Below are 19634 nucleotides of genomic sequence, written 5' to 3'. Positions count from 1 at the left end.
TCTGCAGGTGGGAAAGTAGAGCACCTAAAATTAGACCTAAGCCCTAAGCACTCAGGTCACCATTGCAGTGACAGTTATGTTTCAAATCTACAGTTTTGTTTCAAATGGAACTCATTGAGGGTAAATATATTATGTGCAAACAGGCTCCTCCATATCCAATGTAGGGTTTGCTATTTCCCATAATTACTATCCTCATAATTTTTTTTTAAATTTATCTATTTGAGAGGGAGAGAGGAGGATGGGAAACAGGGAGAGGGAAGGAGAAGAGAGGGAGGAAGGGAAGGAGGAAGGAGGGAGGGAGGGAGGGAGGGAGGAACGGAGGGAGAAAGACAGAGTGAGCTTCCATCTGCTGGTTCACTCTTCAAATGCCCAGATTGAGATGAAGCCAGGATCCATGAATTCAATCCAGGTCTCCCACAAGAGTGGCAGGGACCCAATTGAGCTATCACTACTGCCACCAAGAGTCTGATTTGCTGGAAGATAGAGAGTCAGAATTAGAACCAGGGATTCTAATATTAGAACCAGGGATATCTCATATGAGATACAGTCATCTTTTTAAGTTAAAGATTTATTTATTTATTTGAAAGGCAGAAACAGAGAGAGAGAGAGAGAAAGAGAGAGAGAGAGGGAGAGATCTTCCATCCACTGGTTCACTACCTAAATGGCTACAACAGTTCCAGGCCAAAGCCAGGAGCCTGGAACTCCATCTAGGTCTCCCACATGGGCGGCAGGGGCACTGCTTACCCAGGCACATTAGCATGGAGCTGGACTGAAAATGGAGCAGCCAAGACTTGAACTGGTGCTCATATGGGATACTGGTGTTGTAGGTGGTGGTTTAACCCACTACAACACAATGCAGTCTCCACTTTCTTGCATTTTTTTTTAAATGAATTTGTGTGAAGTTGGCACGGGTATCCAAATAATTAGTTTGAAGTTGGTATATGTATCCAAATAATTCCCTAGATTCTCTGAAAAAAAAAAAAAGTAGAATATAGGGCTTCAGCATATAAGAATGCAACTTTAAGAATGCTGAGGCGCTGCAGCTCAATAGGTTAACCCTCCACCTGCAGCACCGGCACACCGGGTTCTAGTCCTGGTTGGGGCGCCAGATTCTGTCCCGGTTGCTCCTCTTCCAGTCCAGCTCTCTGCTGTGGCTCAGGAGTGCAGTGGAGGATGGCCCAGGTCCTTGGGCCCTGCACCCCATGGCTCTTGGCTTCAGATCAGCACGGTGCGCTGGTCAGAGCGCACCGGCTGCGGCGGCCATTGGGGGGTGAACCAATGGAAAAAAGGAAGACCTTTCTCTCTCTCTCTCACTGTCCCACTCTGCCTGTCCAAAAAAAAAAAAAAAAAAGAATGCTGAGTACAGGTAATTTTACTGAAGAACAAAATAAAAACAAACTACACCTAGTCAGTTGAGATCTCAGGCTGATGTTGCACAGAACAAAAAAGTAGGAAGGAAAGGAAAGAAACTGAAACTTTAACACTTTTTTTGGAATTTTGCTTAAGCGTTATGAACTTTGATATTCTGAACTATAATTTACAAAGGAATATAGGGGATTTAATATTTGCCTTTTAATTTTTCCACAGGCATTTGTCATGGGAAACAGCTCTACTGTGTTGGAGCTCTGCTAAGGCTTAACTTCTTGTAAAGTCTATTGGATAACCTAGCTGGGCTAGGTAATTTGGTATAGATTGGAATGAACAGTGATTGGCTTGAGGTGCAACTTGGCTTCTAGAAATAAGAGTTAGATTACCTGCCCATGGTCCTAGGAGGCTTATAGACGGTGATATTTTGGGGTTCCTACTTCCTGAATTTGGAAGCAGGATTTCTGCTCCTGAATAACAAGAAATTTATTGTCAATTCCAGTGGGTTAAGAGACCAAAAGTCTGTAGATGGTGAAATGAAACTTTTCTCCTTCCAGCACACTATTTCTCTCACAAAGTAGGACTTCCTTTGGCAGAATTTGGAATAGTTGTTTCTTCTCTCTCTACCTCCATCCCTCACAATTCACAGCATGTTTCTAGCTTTGTTCTTCTGTCCATGTGGTAGATTATTCAAGCCAGATCTATTTGTTTTAAGATTTATTTATTTTGAAAGTCAAAGGTACAGAGAGAAAGGGAAAGACAGAGACAGAGAGATAGAGAAAGAGAGAGAGAGATCTTCCATCTGCTGGTTCACTCCCCAGATGGTTACAATGGCCAGCACTGGAGCAGACCAAAGCCATGAGCCAGGAGCTTCCTCTGGGTCTCCCACATGGATGTCAGGGGCCCAAACACCTGGGCCATCTTCTAATGCTTTCCCAGGTCATTAGCTAGGAGCTGGATGAGAAGTAGAGCAACCAGGACTTGAACCGGCACTCATTGCATGCCTAGCATTGCAGGCAGTGGCTTTACCTGCTATGCCACAATGTCAGCCCCCAGATCTACTTTCTGAAGATTGGCCACATATTCCTCTCTTTGTGTACTGTCCATAGAATTCAGTGGATAGAAGTAGGGATTCTGGGTAAGTATATCTGCTCTGTAAATCTGTATTACCTTGGGAGATCATTCCAAGCTCTGGAAGCCAAATGAGACCATCTATTCAAGTTTAGTTCTCCAACTGAGGTTGTTGTTGTTGTTATTATTATTATATAATTGACATATGTTTTTGACCTCTATATATTTTTTACTCAAATCCCCCCAAATGTGGAACCAATTAAGGTATGCATAATTATCATCTTTGAATCCCAGCAAACTAGTGGATAATATTGTTGAGCAGCTGGTATGCACCAGACACTGTGTTAAAAGCTTTGCAGGGGGCCAACACTGTGGTGCAGCAAGTTAAACTGCTGCTTAAGGTGGCCAAATACTTGGGTCCCTGCTCCTGACTCCTAGCTTCAGCCTAGCCCAGCCCTAGCCATTGCAGCCACTTGGGGAGTGAACCAGCAGATGAACGATCTCTCTCTCTCTCCCTCTCTCTCTCTCTCTCTCTCATCTCTCTCTCTCTTTCTGTAACTTTGCCTTTCAAATAAATAAATACATCTTAAAAAATAAATAAATCTTAAAAAAAGAGCTTTACAGCACTGTTCCATCTAATCCCTAAATCAAGTATATGAGTTACACACTATGGTTCCTTCCCACCTCACAGATAAGGAAGCTGAGACTTAAAGAGCTTAAGCAACCTGCCTAAAGTCAGACACAGCTAGCAATGGCAGACCTCAGACACTTTCCTGCAACCTATTTACTACAATAATTATCTCTTCACACTTTAGGGAAAAAACTAGAATAGAGCTCCAGTTTATCTCTGCTGCAGAAATTAGGAAATTATGAGACCATCAATCTGTTCTGAATGTTGTCTCTGAGAGATCAAACTGAGGCATCAAACTTTTACCACAATGTAAGTATTATTCAAATGGGATCCCATGGATAATTAATAATGATATCTGGAACTTCCTAATACAATTTTGTACCAAAATGATTAAGTATTAGAATTCCTACTATATTAGAATTATTGGAACTATTAGAATTTCCTACATCTTAAAGGATTGCCTTAAGCATTTCATCCAAATTTTGCTTCTATCATTGTATTTTAGCTACTCACATAAGAACATCTGAATTATGACAGAGTCTGTAAGATACCAAAAAATGGTAGCTTTATAACTATAAATATCATCAATAAAATCAGTTTAATTTTAGGCTACCAGTTTGACGATAATCCTGATACCTGAATGTTAAAACTGATAATGCATTTCCAATTTTTGCACATATCATTTTGCAGAAAGTAAAAAAGTAATATACTGCAAGAGCATGTAGCAATCATAATCATACAGGAAAACATATTTTGGGCTCTATTTAAAGAAAAGCTTGAAATTCCTATTGAAATTAATCTATTGTAATTCTCGACTTATTTAAACTTTGAAAGAAAATGTAAATGCATATAAATGGAAGACTGTGTTTCCTGCTAGGAGGACTTCTGGTGCCATGCCTTTACCTCTGAGATGGGTTTCTCATAGACATCTTCTCCTATGGACTTCTCTTGGGCAAGGATGGCATCTCGGTGCAGGATTCGCAGCACTTTCTCTGGCTCTGCAGATCCGTAATGAGCCTCCAGAACCTCAGGCTTGGTTTTTTCCGTCTTCAGCATGTGGATCACATCCTCTCTGGCCTGAGGTAGGAGGTACAGCAAGGTCAGATGACTGACAGTATAAATCAGATACTGAGCTCACAAAATCAACACAGAGCTTATTGAATACACCCCACCTCTTCAGGGCAATCTGCAAATTCACTGGATACTCTGTTCTTCTTCTTCTTTTTTTTTTTTTTTCAAAAGCAGATTGGCAGCAGATACTCTGCTTTAGGTTGCTAGGAAGCAGGCAAGCAGAAAAAGGGTTTGTGCTAATATTAACTACACAAAAATTGCTTTATTTAAATAGCAATGGGTTAGAAAGGAGGGTGGGATATAGCCATTCCTGGGAAGTATAACCCATTTCAGTGCACATGAGATCAATGATCATCTAAAATTCTCTAGTTTTCTGTTTGTGCTGTCACTGTAGTATTCAAATTCAATTTAAAATTAACCACTGCTACCTCCATTCTTATAAGTTCATGTTATTTATAGTTAGTGATTTCCTGTTTATCAAGTGATTCATTTTATACAGACACATATGGTTGGGGACACATCATATGGTTCTGGCCTGGGAGTTTCAATCTAATGTATTCACACTGAAGGTGAAATTTTACCCCTTTAACATCCAGACTTCCACCAGATGAGTCATATTGGTAGGGTCATGCATGGTTTTTGGTTTCTTAGCATAACTTCAACATCTTGCTGAAGCTCTTGGGAAAACCACATGATTTTATATCATAATGTCTTTGGTCCCCGTGATGCAATGCAAATATAATGAGTCATTTAATACAAAAATCTGGATGTGTTTTGTGCTGATTAGTAGCGATGATCTTTCTAGTTATGACTGAGTTGACATTTGCTGAATGTACTCCCATCTGGGCATACATCTGGAGTTGTTTTTCCAGTAATGGTGATGGGTAAGAAGTACTCTAACTCCATTCCAACTTGTACTAGAGAACAAACTGGGTAGGAACAGAATTTCAGTCTGTGAAAATGGAATAGGGTTTTCTCCTGTATTAATGCTACTAAATGTGTTTTTTCCCTTTGTTCATCTTTTATTCATTTTAAGAAAATAATTATAAAGAGAACAGATTTTATTTTTTTTATTTGAAAGGCAGAATTACAGAGAGAGAGGGAGAGACAGAAAGATCTTCTATCTGCTGATTCACTCCCCAAATGGCTGCAATGGCTGGAGCTGGGCTAATCCAAAGCCAGGAGCCAGTAGCTGCTTCTGGGTCTCCCATGTAGATGCAGGGGTCCAAGCACTTGGTCCATCTTCCACTGTTTTCCCACGCCATTAGCAGGGAGCTGAATGGGAAGTGGAGCTGCCAGGACTTGAACCAGTACCCATATGGGATGCCAGTGCCATGGGCAGAGGTTTAGCCTACTATACTACTCCACTGGCCCCTGATGCATTTCATAGATACAATTCTAAGAAAACCATACTTCTCTCCCTCTCTCCTTCTCTCAATTCCCCCTCCTTCCTTCCTTTTTTTTTTACTTTAATTTTTACAATAACATACTTTCAATTTACTTTATAACCACAGACTTAAGGCATCACTAACCATAATGTTCAATAAGTATTAATTAGAAAAGCCACTGTTTCATAGGAATACAAGCAAGGGTTTTAAATAATAATTTTCATACTTATAATTTTTCGTATTCTGTATTTACTACTACATGTCAGAGAAAATATATATTTGTCTTTTGGAGATTATTTTATTTCACTAAGAATAATGGTCTCCAGTTTCATCCATTTTGTTGCAAAAAAACAGGATTTCATTATTTTTTATGGCTGAGTAGTATTCCAACATATATATATATGTGTGTGTGTGTGTGTGTGTGTGTGTGTAACATATTCTTTATCCAGTCATCAATCGATGGACAATTGTGTTGATTCCATGTCTTAGCTATTGAGAACTTAACTGCTAATAAACATGGGAGTGCAGATAACTCATATACTGATTTCATTTCCTTTGGGTAAATTCCCAGGAGTGGGATGGCAGGGTCTTATGGTAGATCTATTTTCACCTTTCTGAGTAATCTCCATAGTGTCTTCCATAATGGCTGTACTAGGATACACTCCCACCAACAGTGTTTTAGGGTACTTTTTTTTTTTTTCACATCCTCACCAGCATTTATTATTTTTTGATTTTTGGATGACAGCCATTCTAACTGGGGTGAGGTGAAACCTCATTGTGCTTTTTATTTGCATTTCCATGATGACTAGTTATCCTGAGCATTTTCGCATGTGTTTACTGGCTATTTGTATTTCATCCTTTGAAAAAAATACCTGTTCATGTCCTTTGAATATTTCTTAACTGGATTGTTTTGTTGTTGTTGAGTTCCTTTAGCTCCTTATGGATTCTGGGTATTACTTCTTTATCAGATACATAATCTGCAAATATTTTCTCCCATTCTGTTGTGGGGGTTTAGAATTATAAATCTGGTTCACTTTCATGGCAGTCTAAATGAGAGTGTTAATGGTCAGCCACAAGTACTGTACTCACAATATTATCATTCTTTTTTTTTTAAATTTATTTATTTGAAAGTCAGAGTTACATAGCTACACAGAGAGCGGAGAGGCAAAGAGAGAAAGAGTCCTCCATCCGCTGGTTCACTCCCCATTTGGCTGCAATGGCTGGAGCTGCGCTGATCTGAAGCCAGGAGCCAGGAGCTTCTTCCAGGTCTCCAATGCGGGCGCAGAGGCCCAAGGACTTGGGCCATCTTCCACTGCTTTCCCAGGCCATAGCAGAGGGCTAGATTGGAAGTGGAACAGTTGGGACTCGAACCAGCTCCCATATGGGATGCCAGTACTTCAAGCCAGGGCGTTAACCCGTTGTGCCATAGCGCCATCCCCCACAATATTATCATTCTAAAGTTTGTCTTTCTTGAAATTTATCACTTGTAATTGTTTTTGCAGTGTCTACATTAATGCAAGTCCAGATGGTTAGGAACTAATTCATTACAGAGATGTCAATGGACTGGAATTTGCAAATTTTCAATGTTTCTGCCACATATACATGTGCTCATTTCAAGACAAGTCTGGAAAATATTAATTTTGAAGAAACCTAGTGATTTGGAAGGTTAGTAAGGATGTTAAATTCATAAGATACTTTAATAGAAAGGCAAAGTGTCTCCATGCAGAGTGAAAAGCAAAAGCAGAAGCACAGTAACCTATACCGTGTCTTTTTGTAAATTAAACAAGGTGTCCATTCATCCAGAAGATATAACCCTGAGTCTCAGCATAGCCTACTTAGCAAGAGAAGACTCTGTTCTTCCCTCTACCCTGGTGCAAGGCATACTTCCATATCTTGCTGGGGACCCTGTATGGAAGGAGCTGTGAGCTATATATATTGCTGTTGGTCTTCAAGTTGGAAGGAAGTGCTGCTGCTATGTTCATCTCAAAGAGCATCTTCTCAGGTAATGGTTCTCAGTTCTGACAGCATTGGCATCATCTAAAGGAATATTATTTTTTAGATTTATTTATTTATTTGAAAGCCAGAGTTGCGGGGAGGCAGAGGTAGAGACAGAGAGAGAGAATTTTCCATCTGTCTGCTCAGTCCTCAAATAGCCACAACAGTTGGAGCTGCACCTATGGACTGACCCAAAGCCAGAAGCCAGGAGCCAGGAGCCTCCTTCTGGTCTCCCACATGGGTGCAGGAGACCAAGGACTTGGGCCATCTTCTGCTGCTTTCTCAGGTGCATTAGCAGGGAGGTGGATCAGAAGTTGAGCAGCTGGGAATCAAATCAGCACCTATTCAGTCTTTAAGAAATTTTTAAATTGCCAGAGTACTATATGATCAAAATTAACTTAACTCTTCTGGTACTACAGATGGCAGTTTTACCCAATACACTACAGTGCTGCTGCCTACCAATAAAGCCACAATGGCCAGGCCATTCAAAATGCTGAGAGAGGGCCCACATATCAGTACTTTTCAAAGCTATCAGGTGATTGCAGATTGAGAGTATTATACCATCTTCTTCAGTTAAGAGACACAGAAGCCAATCTGAATACAAATCTTGGCATTATCCAAACTTTCCTACCCAGATGCAAGTGCGTTTCCCCTTTCTGTAATTAGAAAGGTGTTATCACCTTTCTCCTATAAATCGAACTGTTTTGGTCAAAGCTGAAATAGACAACTTGACCTGAAAGAAGAACACAGAACTATGACTTCATGGAATGACATGGAAAGAAAATTTAGTCACATTTGAAAGTGAACAGCAGGAATAGAGGCTAGCAACCTGAAGTCTCCATAACTAACAGCTATGTCTTTTCCATCTTTACAGCAGGTGAAATAAAAGCTATTTTCCAAGGCTCATACATATGCAAAACGTAAAGGCTTCCAGGGTGGCTATAGAATTTACTGACTCCTGAAGTAAATAAATATTTGAAATTCAAAAAATGAAAAGGAGAATTACTATCATTTATATAATGAATTGAAATGCTGATTAAAAATGAAATGTTAACTATTTCAAATGGTCCAAATAAAAACATTTGTCTCTGCTATACTGTCTGAAAACCCTATAACAAATCCTCCGATGATAGCTGTAATATCTACATATTACAGTAGATATCCAAGAAAAGGACAGAATAAAAGCAGAACTTAAATCCTTCAAAGGAAAAATCATTATAGAAGCTAGGAAAATAAATAGATTTGATCATATTGTACTTGGGCAATTAAAAATTTCTTAAAGACAATGAAAATGTCTTGGAAGACACACAATACTAGGTAGTTATTAAGGGTGTTTTTATGGTTTATATGAGGGTATTTCAGAAAGTTAGGGGGAAATGTAAATAAGAGATAAGTTAATTTTGATACACGTAATTTTAAAATATTCTTTATTTTATTTTTGAAAGGCAGAGCAACAGAGAGAAAAACAGAGAGAGATCTTCTGTTTGCTGGTATATGTCCTCAATGCCAACAGCAGGGCTGGGCCAGGCTGAAGCCAGGAGCCAGGAACTCCATCAAGGTATCCCGTGTGGGTGGCAGACACTCAAGCACATGAACCATCATTTGCTGCCCACTGGGGTGCACATTAGCAGAAAGCTGGAATGGAAGTCGAAGCGAGACTCAATCCCAGGCACTCTGCATTCCAAGCAGCAGTTTAACTCATTGCACCACAATGCATGCATAACTTTTCATAATATACATCTTCATGGACATTTTGAAGACTACTTCTATATGTTTTCTAAATTTTCTACCATGAATATGTAATCAATTTTATAAAGAGAAAGTTAAGTTGTACCTTTATAAATGAAACAAACAAGTTAATCAAAAGTTATCTCTTTTTCCTGTACTCAATGCTGAGAAAGTCTCCTTCATTCTAGCCTCTGTGCAATGTTGTAGGGATTTAACACATAGGAAAATGCAAAATCAAAATTGCTCAAAGTTAATTCTCTACCCTCTGTTTGGCACTGCCTTGATTCCTTTTGGAATTATTTCAAACATGGAAGTGAAGCCAGAGGTAGAACAGCCACTAAGCTAAGTGTTCTGAAACAAGGTAACATAAGGAATGATTATAGGTTTCCCCAGCTGGTATTTATTCTGAGTTAGTCACATTCTGCTTGGCAATTGATCGAATCACAGCAGAACTATTTCCATTTAGTATTTCCACAAACAACATTCTGAACAAAGGTCTTTAATTATGGATAAAGGTAATCAGAAATTGTCTCAAATGTAAACTTTATCACACACTCCTGAGACCATAAATTGTACTGCTAGTTAGCACAAGTTTATGTGACCTAGGCAGAAAAGACGTTAAATAAATCAAAGTGGCCAGGCAAATAAAAATATGAATTGAAAAAAAAAAAAAAAAAGAACTAAAATTCATTTCAAGGTAGGGTAGAATGAGCTCAGCTTTGAAGAGACTCAGAATGTTTCCTGTCCCAAGTATGGTACAAGTTGCCAACATTGCTTTGACCCAATTGTGACAACTATGAAATTCAAAAACAATTTCCTTATATAATAGTTGTTAGGATAGAATTAGATACAAATATATAAAATGCCTACTACAGAACTGGCACACAGTAGACACTTAGTTGATAGTAACAATTCACTACAGTTTCTATGAGATCTCCATCAATAGGTGACTTTTGCTGCACGGGGAAAGAGGAATTTTTAATAAGAAATATTTCCCCTAACCAAATATAACATGTAACACTAACATAGTTTATGGTCTAGGCTTTTCACAATACACTTTTTCTTTTTTTCTTTTATTGTGGCCAAAGAACTTTATTAAATTAAGTATGTGATGTGTAAATGGCTTCATAGGAAATTTTAAAATCAAAGTTATAAATATTTTCAATAAAAGAGTTATCAGCAAAAATACATTTTCTTTATAATCCAAATAAAAACATTTGTCTCTGCTGCACTGTCTGAAAATCCTATAGCAAATCCTCCGACTGATAGCTGTAATCTTGTACTTCAACGAGAAGTCTCACAATTAATTAAATAATTTATTAATAACAAGTTTATCATTTGGACCATAACTTTAAGGAAAGTAATAAAATTTGTCATCATATAATGTGAAGTTATGTATAAAATATTCTTCAGCATATGGATGTGTTCTAGACTTGTTTCTTTATTAAATTCGATAGAGAAGCACTAAGTAATACTGTAAACTTAAAATTTAAAAATAAGCACTGTTAACATATGTTCTACATAAATTTATTCACCTTTTAAATAAAACTTTTTTTTAACCACACAAACATTTAAATCTATTTTCTTTACATGTAAATAAAATAAGTAATACTTACTACTACACAGGAATGTTAGCTAACTTTGCCTGATTATACAAAGGAAAAGCACTTAGAAAAAGCACTTGGAAAAAACAGCACATAGTATTTTTGTCTTTTTTATACATTTTGTCATTTTCTAAAGTTGAGATCCATTACAAACATTGTCAGAGCAACTTCCTGAGTTTCAAGTTTCCAATTTCCAGAAATAACTAATCTGGCTTATTCATGTCCTTTTCTAAGCATACAAAACATTTGAGGTTAACAAGAAAAAGACTGAAATAAAATGCAGGAAGCTATGCAAAAACAACTATAAGCTTTTCTTCTCAAAATATGTTATAATACACAAGATGCTTTATAAAGTCACAACTTCTTCCATGTAATATATCCAACCTATAATGACTAAATAATTGCAGACAGTGTGGATATACCAACAAAAGTGAAGACACTTCATTTTGGAAATAATATAGAAATGAATAGCCCACAAACATATGAAAATATGATTTCATTTCGCACATGGACTGAAAACACTCTTAAGAGTCTCCCTGATCAACAACTCACCCCCTGTGGTTTCCACATTAGTTCTTGTTTTTTCCCCTGGCAGATAGATTGGTAAGAGACTACCAAATGGATATTATTGTTACTAAAACCTTCCAAACTACAGAAGTGCTATATTTTTAAAAAATTCAAAAAGATTAATTAAACTTACAAAGAGCCATTCTAATGACCATGCATTGGCACAAATATACCAATACATGGAAATTGGATAATCTTCAGACTATCTTTACCTATGACATAAAGGATTTAGAAATGGGCAAAAAAGGGAGGGGTTATATATTTTCTTTGATAATTATACATTGCTTAAACTATACTAATTAGTAGGAGTTGGGGCAAGTTTTAGATTAAGCAATTTTATAAAAGTAATCTGATGCTTAAATTTTGCCTGTATATTTATTAAAAATGATTAATACCAATAGATTTGATAGAATAAGGCACAAAATTAAAGTTGTACAGTATAGAATATAGCTCATTTTCTTTTGTTTCTGTTAAAATACCATACCTCTACTTCTTTTGACAGCTCCCTCATTAACCATATTGAAAGATGTCTAGCTGAAGTACTTAAAAAGTGATGTTTTGTAAACCAGGTGAAGAACACAGAAAATGAGTGTACAGCTGTATATATTCAATAACAACAGGTTTTTCCATATCTTTCAAATCATATTAATTTATACATAGGAATGTTTTATTTGATTAACTAACAATTGTTAACTTTATAAGAAGTCAATGAGAAAGAGTCAAAGATGGAGGAACAGGGAGGGATCTTACTACTCTAGTATAGGGGAAGATAGTTAAAAAAAAAAAGTGGAGAGAGTGCAGTCTCAGGGAAGAGTCAGGGAGAAAACATCAGAGGAAACTCCATGCAAATTAGAGGGACACTCTGGACATATATGGAGGTTGTGGATGTGCTCAGCTCAGGACCTGAGCAGCCAAGAGCCTCATCACCAGCTTAGGAGTGAGGTGAGACCAGACTGCAGCAGGCCAAACCACTGGTGATAAAGCTGCAGGAAGAGCCAGCTGGATTTTAATCCAGCATGGAGCCCTGTGGTGGACAGTGTACCTGCCAACCTAGAGAAAAAAAGGGGGGGGGCATGTTTCTCTTTCCTTAACCACCTGACATCGGCATCCTATAACTAGCTGAGAGAGGGTGGGTGCCATTTTGGACAGCAGCAGCTGTACCAGCTCCTGTACACACACCCAGCAACCAGCCAAGAGGAGATGCTTGAGTCTGGCTAGGAGAATTGACAGGGGGCTGGGAGCTCATGACTGTTGGAGCCTTGTGTGCTGGGACTGTGAGATCACTGTGGCTGTGTGGGAGGGCATAGGATGTAGCTGGGTTTTTGGGCAGTTGCTGTGGTGGCTCCACATGCTCAGGGCTCCCTGATTCCCTGGTGATGGTCATTGCTGTAGGATCTGTGTTCACACTGAGAACTGCACAGATCCTTTGTGTGGTTCTGTGGTAACACAGATGAAAACTGTACCCACTGGGACAAGTGCCCTGGCATTGGTCTTCTTTGAGGAGAGGATGTGAGTGTGAGACTATACCAACAGGGCTGAACAAACCTCCTCTCTGATTAAAAAAAAAGAGATTTACCATGCCCAACTTGGGTGTCACCTTAGATACTCCCCTAACCCTAAAGCACTGACCACACTGAGCACACACCTCTAGGTACACACTGAAAGAGCTGACACTCCACTAAGCCACAGGGGAATGGTTCAAAGATAAAAGGCATCATAGAGAGAAAAAAAAGTATCATCACAAATGCCTAATAATAAAATGCAGCAATTCAAGAAACAAGAATAAGGAAGACAACATATGCCCCCCCAAAAACACAACACCTCAATACTAGAATGTGAAGATGAACAGACTGACAAAATGGCAGAAATGGAATTCAAAAAATTGATGGTAGGATTACTTAGAAGTAATCAGAAGTAAATTCACAAACTAAAGAAATCTGTACTTGACATGCAGAAAATTTTTCCCACAAAATTGAGATTTTAAAGAGAAACCAAAATGAAATATTGTAAATGAAGAATTCAATAGAACAAGTAAAAAATATGATGGAAAGCTTAAGAATAGACTTGGTGAGGCAGAAGAAGGCATATCCAAGTTAGAAGACAAATCTCTAAAAATTTTACAGTCAGACCAAAAAAAAAAAAAAAAAAAAAAGAAGAAGAAGAAGAAGAAGAAATTAGAAAACTAAAAAACAGTGTCAGAGATTTGTGGAACATTCTCAAGCTAACCAGCACACAGGTCTTAGGAGTACCTCAAGATGTGCAAGGAATGAATGGATTAGAAAGTCTTTTTAGTGAAATAATTACAGAAAGCTTCCCTAATTTGGAGAAAGAAAGGGATGTCCAAGTACAGAAGTCCATAGACTTCTAACAGACATGACCAGAAAAGATCTTCATCATGATACATTGTAGTCAAACTCTCCAGAGTAAAACATAGAGAAAAGATTTTAAAATGTGCACAAGAGAAATGCCATATTATTTTCAGAGGATCTCCAATTAGACTCACAGCTGACTTCTCATCAGAAACCCTAGAGTCTAGGAGAAAATGGCAAGATAGATCCCAAGTCTTAAGAGAAAAAAATTGCCAGTTCAGAATACTGTACTTGCAAAGCTCTCATTTATGAATGAAGCTGAAATAAAGACCTTCCATAACAAACAAAAATTGAATTTGTCACCACTCATCCAGCCTTACAAAAGATGCTTAAGGATGTACTATACACAGAAATGCAGAAACATGGTCATCACTATTGAAGAAGGTGAACGCAGAAAATCTCCCAGTAAAAGTACAAAGGAAATAAGCAATAGAAATATTTATGGAAAAACAGCAGGTTAAAGTCATTGCATATCAATAGTCGCCTTGAATGTAAATGGCCTCAACTCTACAGTTAAAAGATACAGGTTGGCTGAATGGATTAGAAAAAAAAAACCTATTTATTTGCTACCTACAAGAAATACATCTCACCAACTAATATACATGCAGACTGAAAATGAAAGGATAGAAAAATATATTCCATGCTAAGAGAAACCAAAATAGCTGATGTAGCCATCCTAATATCAGACAAAATAGGCTTTAACACAAAAAAATATTAAAAGAGACAAAGGCACTATGTAATGATTAAGGGATCAATTCAACAAGAAGATATGACTATTATAAATGTATATGTACCTAATTACAGGGCACCTGCCTATTTAAAAGAAATGTTAATGGATCTAAAGGAAGACATAGACTCCAATATAATGGTAATGGCAGACTTCAATATTCCACTTTCAGAAATACACAGATCAACCAGACAGAAAATTAGCAAGGAATAAACAGAGTTAATTGACACTATAGACCAAATGGACATAAGGGATATCTACAGAACTTTTCATCCTACAGTTGCAGAATACACATTCTTATCAACAGTGCATGAAACATTCTCTATAATAGACCACATACTAGGCCATAAAGGAAGTCTAAGAAAATTAAATTAAAAAATTAAAATCATACCATTCATCTTCTATGACCACAATGGAATGAAACTGGAAATCAACACCTCAAGAATCTCTAAAACATATGTAAACACATGGAGACTGAACAACATGCTCCTGAGTGAACAGTGGGTCACTGAAGAAATCAAAAGAGAAATCAAAAAATTTCTGGAAACAAATGAAGATGACAATACAACATATCAAAACTTATGGCATAGGGGCCAGCACTGTGCTGATCTTAAGCCAGGAGCCAGAAGCTTCTTCCAGGTCTGCCACGTGGGTACAAGGGCCCAAAGACTTGGGCTATCCTCCATTGCTTTCTGAGGTGCATTAGCAGAGAGCTAGATTGGTAGTAAAGCAGCCAGGTCTCTAACCAGCAAGCATATGGGATGCTGGCATTGCAGCCAGAGACTTAACCCATTATATCCACTATGATGGCCTGTGAATTGTTTTATTTTTATTTTTTATTTTTATTTTTTGACAGGCAGAGTGGATAGTGAGAGAGAGAGAGACAGAGAGAAAGGTCTTCCTTTGCCGTTGGTTCACCCTCCAATGGCCACCATGGCTGGCATGCTGTGGCCGGTGCACCACACTGATCCGAAGGCAGGAGCCAGGTGCTTCTCCTGGTCTCCCATGCAGGTGCAGGGCCCAAGCACTTGGGTCATCCTCCACTGCCTTCCCGGGCCACAGCAGAGAGCTGGCCTGGAAGAGGGGCAACTGAGAAAGAATCCGGCGCCCCGAACGGGACTAGAACCCAGTGTGCCGGTGCCGCTAGGTGGAGGATTAGCCCATTGAGCTGTGGCGCCAGCCCAAATTGTTTTATTTTTAATGTACACTACTATTGTATACTTCCAGACATCTAATTTATACTAATATATACTTCCAGACATTACAAAGAAGTGTGCTGAACTTGCACTTTTTGTTTTAGAAAACTTTTATTTAATAAATATAAATTTCATAGGTACAACTTTTGAATTATAGTGATTTTCCCCCCATAACCACGCTCCCATCCATAAACCATCCCATCTCCTACTCCCTCTCCCATCCCATTCTTCATCAAGATTCATTTTTCATTACCTTTATATACAGAAGATCAACTTAGTATATACTAAGTAAAGATTTCAACAGATTGCACCCACACACACACACACAAAGTATAAAGTACTGTTAGAATACTAGTTTTAATGTTAATTCGCATAGTACAGCACATTAAGGACAGAAGTCCTACATGAGGAGCAAGTGCACAGTGACTCCTGTTGTTGATTTAACAATTGACACTCTTTATTTATGATGTCAGTGATCACCCAGGGCTCTTGTCATGAGCTGCCAAGGCTATGGAAGCCTCTTGAGTTCACAAACTCTCACCTTATTTAGACAAGGCCATAATCAAAGTATAAGTTCTCTCCTCCCTTCAGAGAAAGGCACCTCCTTCTTTGATGGCCTGTTCTTTCCACTGGGATCTCACTCACACAGATCTTTCATTTAGGTCATTTTTTGCCACAGTGTCTTGGCTTTCCATGCCTGAGAAACTCTCATGGGCTTTTTAGCCAGATCTGAATGCCTTAAGGGCTGATTCTGAGGCCAGAGTGCTGCTTAGGGAATTTGCCATTCTATGTATCTGCTGTGTATCCCACTTCCCATGTTGGGTTGTTTTCTTTTTAATTCTATCAATTATTACTAGCAGACACTGCTCTTATTTATGTGATCCCTTTGACACTTAATCTTTATGATCAATTATGAACTTAAACTGATCACTTTAACTAGTAAGATGGCATTGGTACATGCCAACTTAATTAGATTTGGAGTCGTATGGCACATTTCTAGCTCTACCATTAGGGGTAAGTCTGAGTGAGCATGTGCCTAACTGTACATCACCTCCCCCTCTTAATCCCACTCTTATTTTTAACAGGGATCAATTTTCAGTTAACTTTAAACACCTAAGAATAATTTCATGTTAATTAAAGAGTTCAACCAATGGTATTAAGTAGAAAATAAAATAAAATAAAAATAAAAAGAATAAAATAGTAAACTGTTCCTCAACAGTCAGGACAAGGGCTGATCAAGTCATTGTTTCTCATAGTGTCAGTTTCACTTCCACAGGTTTCCTTTTAGGTGCTCAGTTAGTTGTCAGAGGTCAGGGAGGACATAATGATATTTGTCCCTTTGGGACTGGCTTATTTGACTCAGCTGATGTTTTCCTGAACTGGCACTTTTTAAACAAATTATTATGAATGTAAGAATGTGAATAATATTTCAATACCAGTCATTAACCATCTATAAAAGTAAACCTACTCTTGTTTCTGAAATAAAATTTAGTGATAAGGCTCTTCTTTAAAAGCACACATACATGATATATAAAGACATGTAAATTTGTTTTATTTTCATTAAAATATTTGATCTTTTTGGAAAACATTTTATATTTCATGATTTGTTCAGTAACCACTCAACCTTATAATACCTGATCCACATGATTTTTTTTGAAGATTTATTTGTTTATTTGAAAGGCAGAGTTACAGAGAGGCAGAGACCATTACAGAGTTACAGAGAGGCAGAGGCCATTGTGGCCATCTGGGGAGTGAACCAGCAGATGAAGTATCTCTCTTTCTCTGTAATTCTGACTTTCAAATAAATAAATAAACCCTTTTTTTTAAAAAAAATCTGTTTTTGGTATTATGGTGTAACAGGTTAAGCCACAGCCTAAGACACCACTGGCATCACATAAGGGCAACAGTTCGTGTCCCAACTGCTCTACTTCTGAACTAGCTCCCTGCTAATGCACCTGGATAGCAGGATAGGATGGCACAAATGTTAAGGCTCCTGTACCCACATGGGAGACCCAGATGAAGCTCCTGGCTTTGGCCTGGACTGACTGTGGACATTGTGGCCATTTAGGGAGTGAACCAGCAGATGGAAGAGCTTTCTCTCTCCCCCAACCCCTGTGTGTGTGTGTGTGTGTGTGTGTGTGTAAATTCTGCCTTTCAAATAAATAAATAAATAAATAAATCTTTAAAATAATGTGTTTTTTTTTTCAAAAGGGATTTTTAAATCAGAATGCTCTCTTTCCAGAAGTTATTTAATCTTCCTGACTCAATTTTATCATCTGTAAAATGGGGTACTCAACCCCTCTATGTCAAAGGACTGTTAGACTATAACATAATGCAAATGAAGTGCTTTAACAACTCTAAATAGGTATGTGTTTATTAAGTTTAACAATTTAAGTTATTCCATTGAAGAATATATAAATATTATTGGTATTTATTTCAACCAAATCTTCCTGATTTTCTCAGAAGACAGCTTCTTTTGTTCCAACTGATATGACATACCTGATGTGACTTGTAGCCCTAAAAACCCATTTATCCTTATGCTTTCTGTGTTAAATGCAATATGCTAATATATATCCCACATTTCATCTTAGTTGAATTATCCCAGATATTAATTACCAAAGAACAAGAGGCTATGGTAATGTGTCATATATTTAGAATCATACTCCTGACTATTAACTTTGTAATTTCTCTTTAATTGGTATAATAATAATTACAGAAGGAATAACAATTTGCCTGTAAATTACTGCCATTAAAAGGGGCTGGCACTGTGGCACAATGGGCTAAGTTGGCATTTGCGACATCAGCATCCCATATCGGAGTGCCAGCTGTAGTCCCAGTTTCTCTGCTTCCAATTCAACTCCCTACTAATGTGCCTGGGAATGCAGCAGAAGATGGGCTCTGGTAACCCACATGGGAAACTCAGATGGAGTGCCTGGCCCCTGGCATCAGCCTGGCCAGCCCTGACAGTTGTGGCCATTTGGAGAGTAAACTAGCACATGGAAGCTCCACTCCCCCCCACCCCTGCCACTCTTTCAGATAAAATAAATAAGGTCTTTAATAAATAATTTAAAATATTGAAAGTCAATAATTAATATTGTGATATCTTTAATCAATTGATTAGTGAAGATGATTTTGTGAACACAAAAAATTTTTCTATTTCAATTTTTGTTTTTTTTTTTTAATTTTAAAAAGATTTAATTGTTTATTTGAAAGGCAGAGTTAGAGAGAGAGATGGAGATCTTCCACCCCCTAATTCACTCTCCAAATGGCTGCAACAGTCAGAGCTGGGCCAGGCTGAAGCCAGGAGCTTCATCTGGGTCTCCCACATGGGTGACAGGGACCCAAGCTCTTGTGCTTTCCTAGGCACATTAACAGGAAGCTGGATCAGAAGTGGAGCAGCCTGGGCTCGAACCAGTGCCCATAAGGGATGCTAGCACTGCAGATGGTGGTTTAATCTTCTGTGCCACAACTCCAGCCCCTTTTCTCACTATTTCGAACATATGGTTCAATCTACATAAAAAGATGTTACATTTTGGGGATAAAAAGCACTTTATATCTCCATTTTGAGACACTTGTTAGTTTTTCTACAAAAGGTCAAAATGTAAAGAAACTTTTGTTCTTGAGCATCATTTGCACACAAAAACTTTATTAGAAGCAAGGGTTAAAGTCCCAGGGTATGTGTAAAGTCATCCAGAGAAAATGCTTTAAAAAGAAATCTAGAAAACAGCTGCCTTCTGTTTGAGGGGGGAATAGAGAATCAGAGGAGGAAGATACTTAACAAAAGTGTTCAACTTACTGCTGATGACAGAGAACAAATATGAGGCAGGGCCTACAGACAGACACTGAGGGATCCCATCACTCTCTTCCATTCTCCCTATGGCAGTGGAAGCATAGGGAGGCCAAGATCAAAATGTTTCCCCAG

General features: G+C 38.1%; 1 protein-coding gene across 5 annotated transcripts in view; it reads right to left on the bottom strand.

Annotated features, from left to right (window-relative positions):
• FILIP1 (filamin A interacting protein 1) overlaps positions 1–19634 on the bottom strand; it is a 268181-nt gene that overhangs the window by 62400 nt on the left and 186147 nt on the right. For all 5 annotated transcript variants that reach the window (XM_089333003.1, XM_089333004.1, XM_089333005.1 and 2 more), the window contains exon 3: positions 3971–4144. In XM_089333003.1, the coding sequence (XP_089189129.1) occupies positions 3971–4144 (174 nt within the window). The remainder of the gene's footprint in view (positions 1–3970; positions 4145–19634) is intronic.

The sequence above is a fragment of the Oryctolagus cuniculus genome, chromosome 5 (assembly GCF_051225735.1).
Source record: "Oryctolagus cuniculus isolate XC-2025 breed Fujian yellow rabbit chromosome 5, ASM5122573v1, whole genome shotgun sequence".
Taxonomy (NCBI): Eukaryota; Metazoa; Chordata; class Mammalia; order Lagomorpha; family Leporidae; genus Oryctolagus; species Oryctolagus cuniculus.
This window is presented reverse-complemented; position numbering and strand designations above follow the sequence as displayed.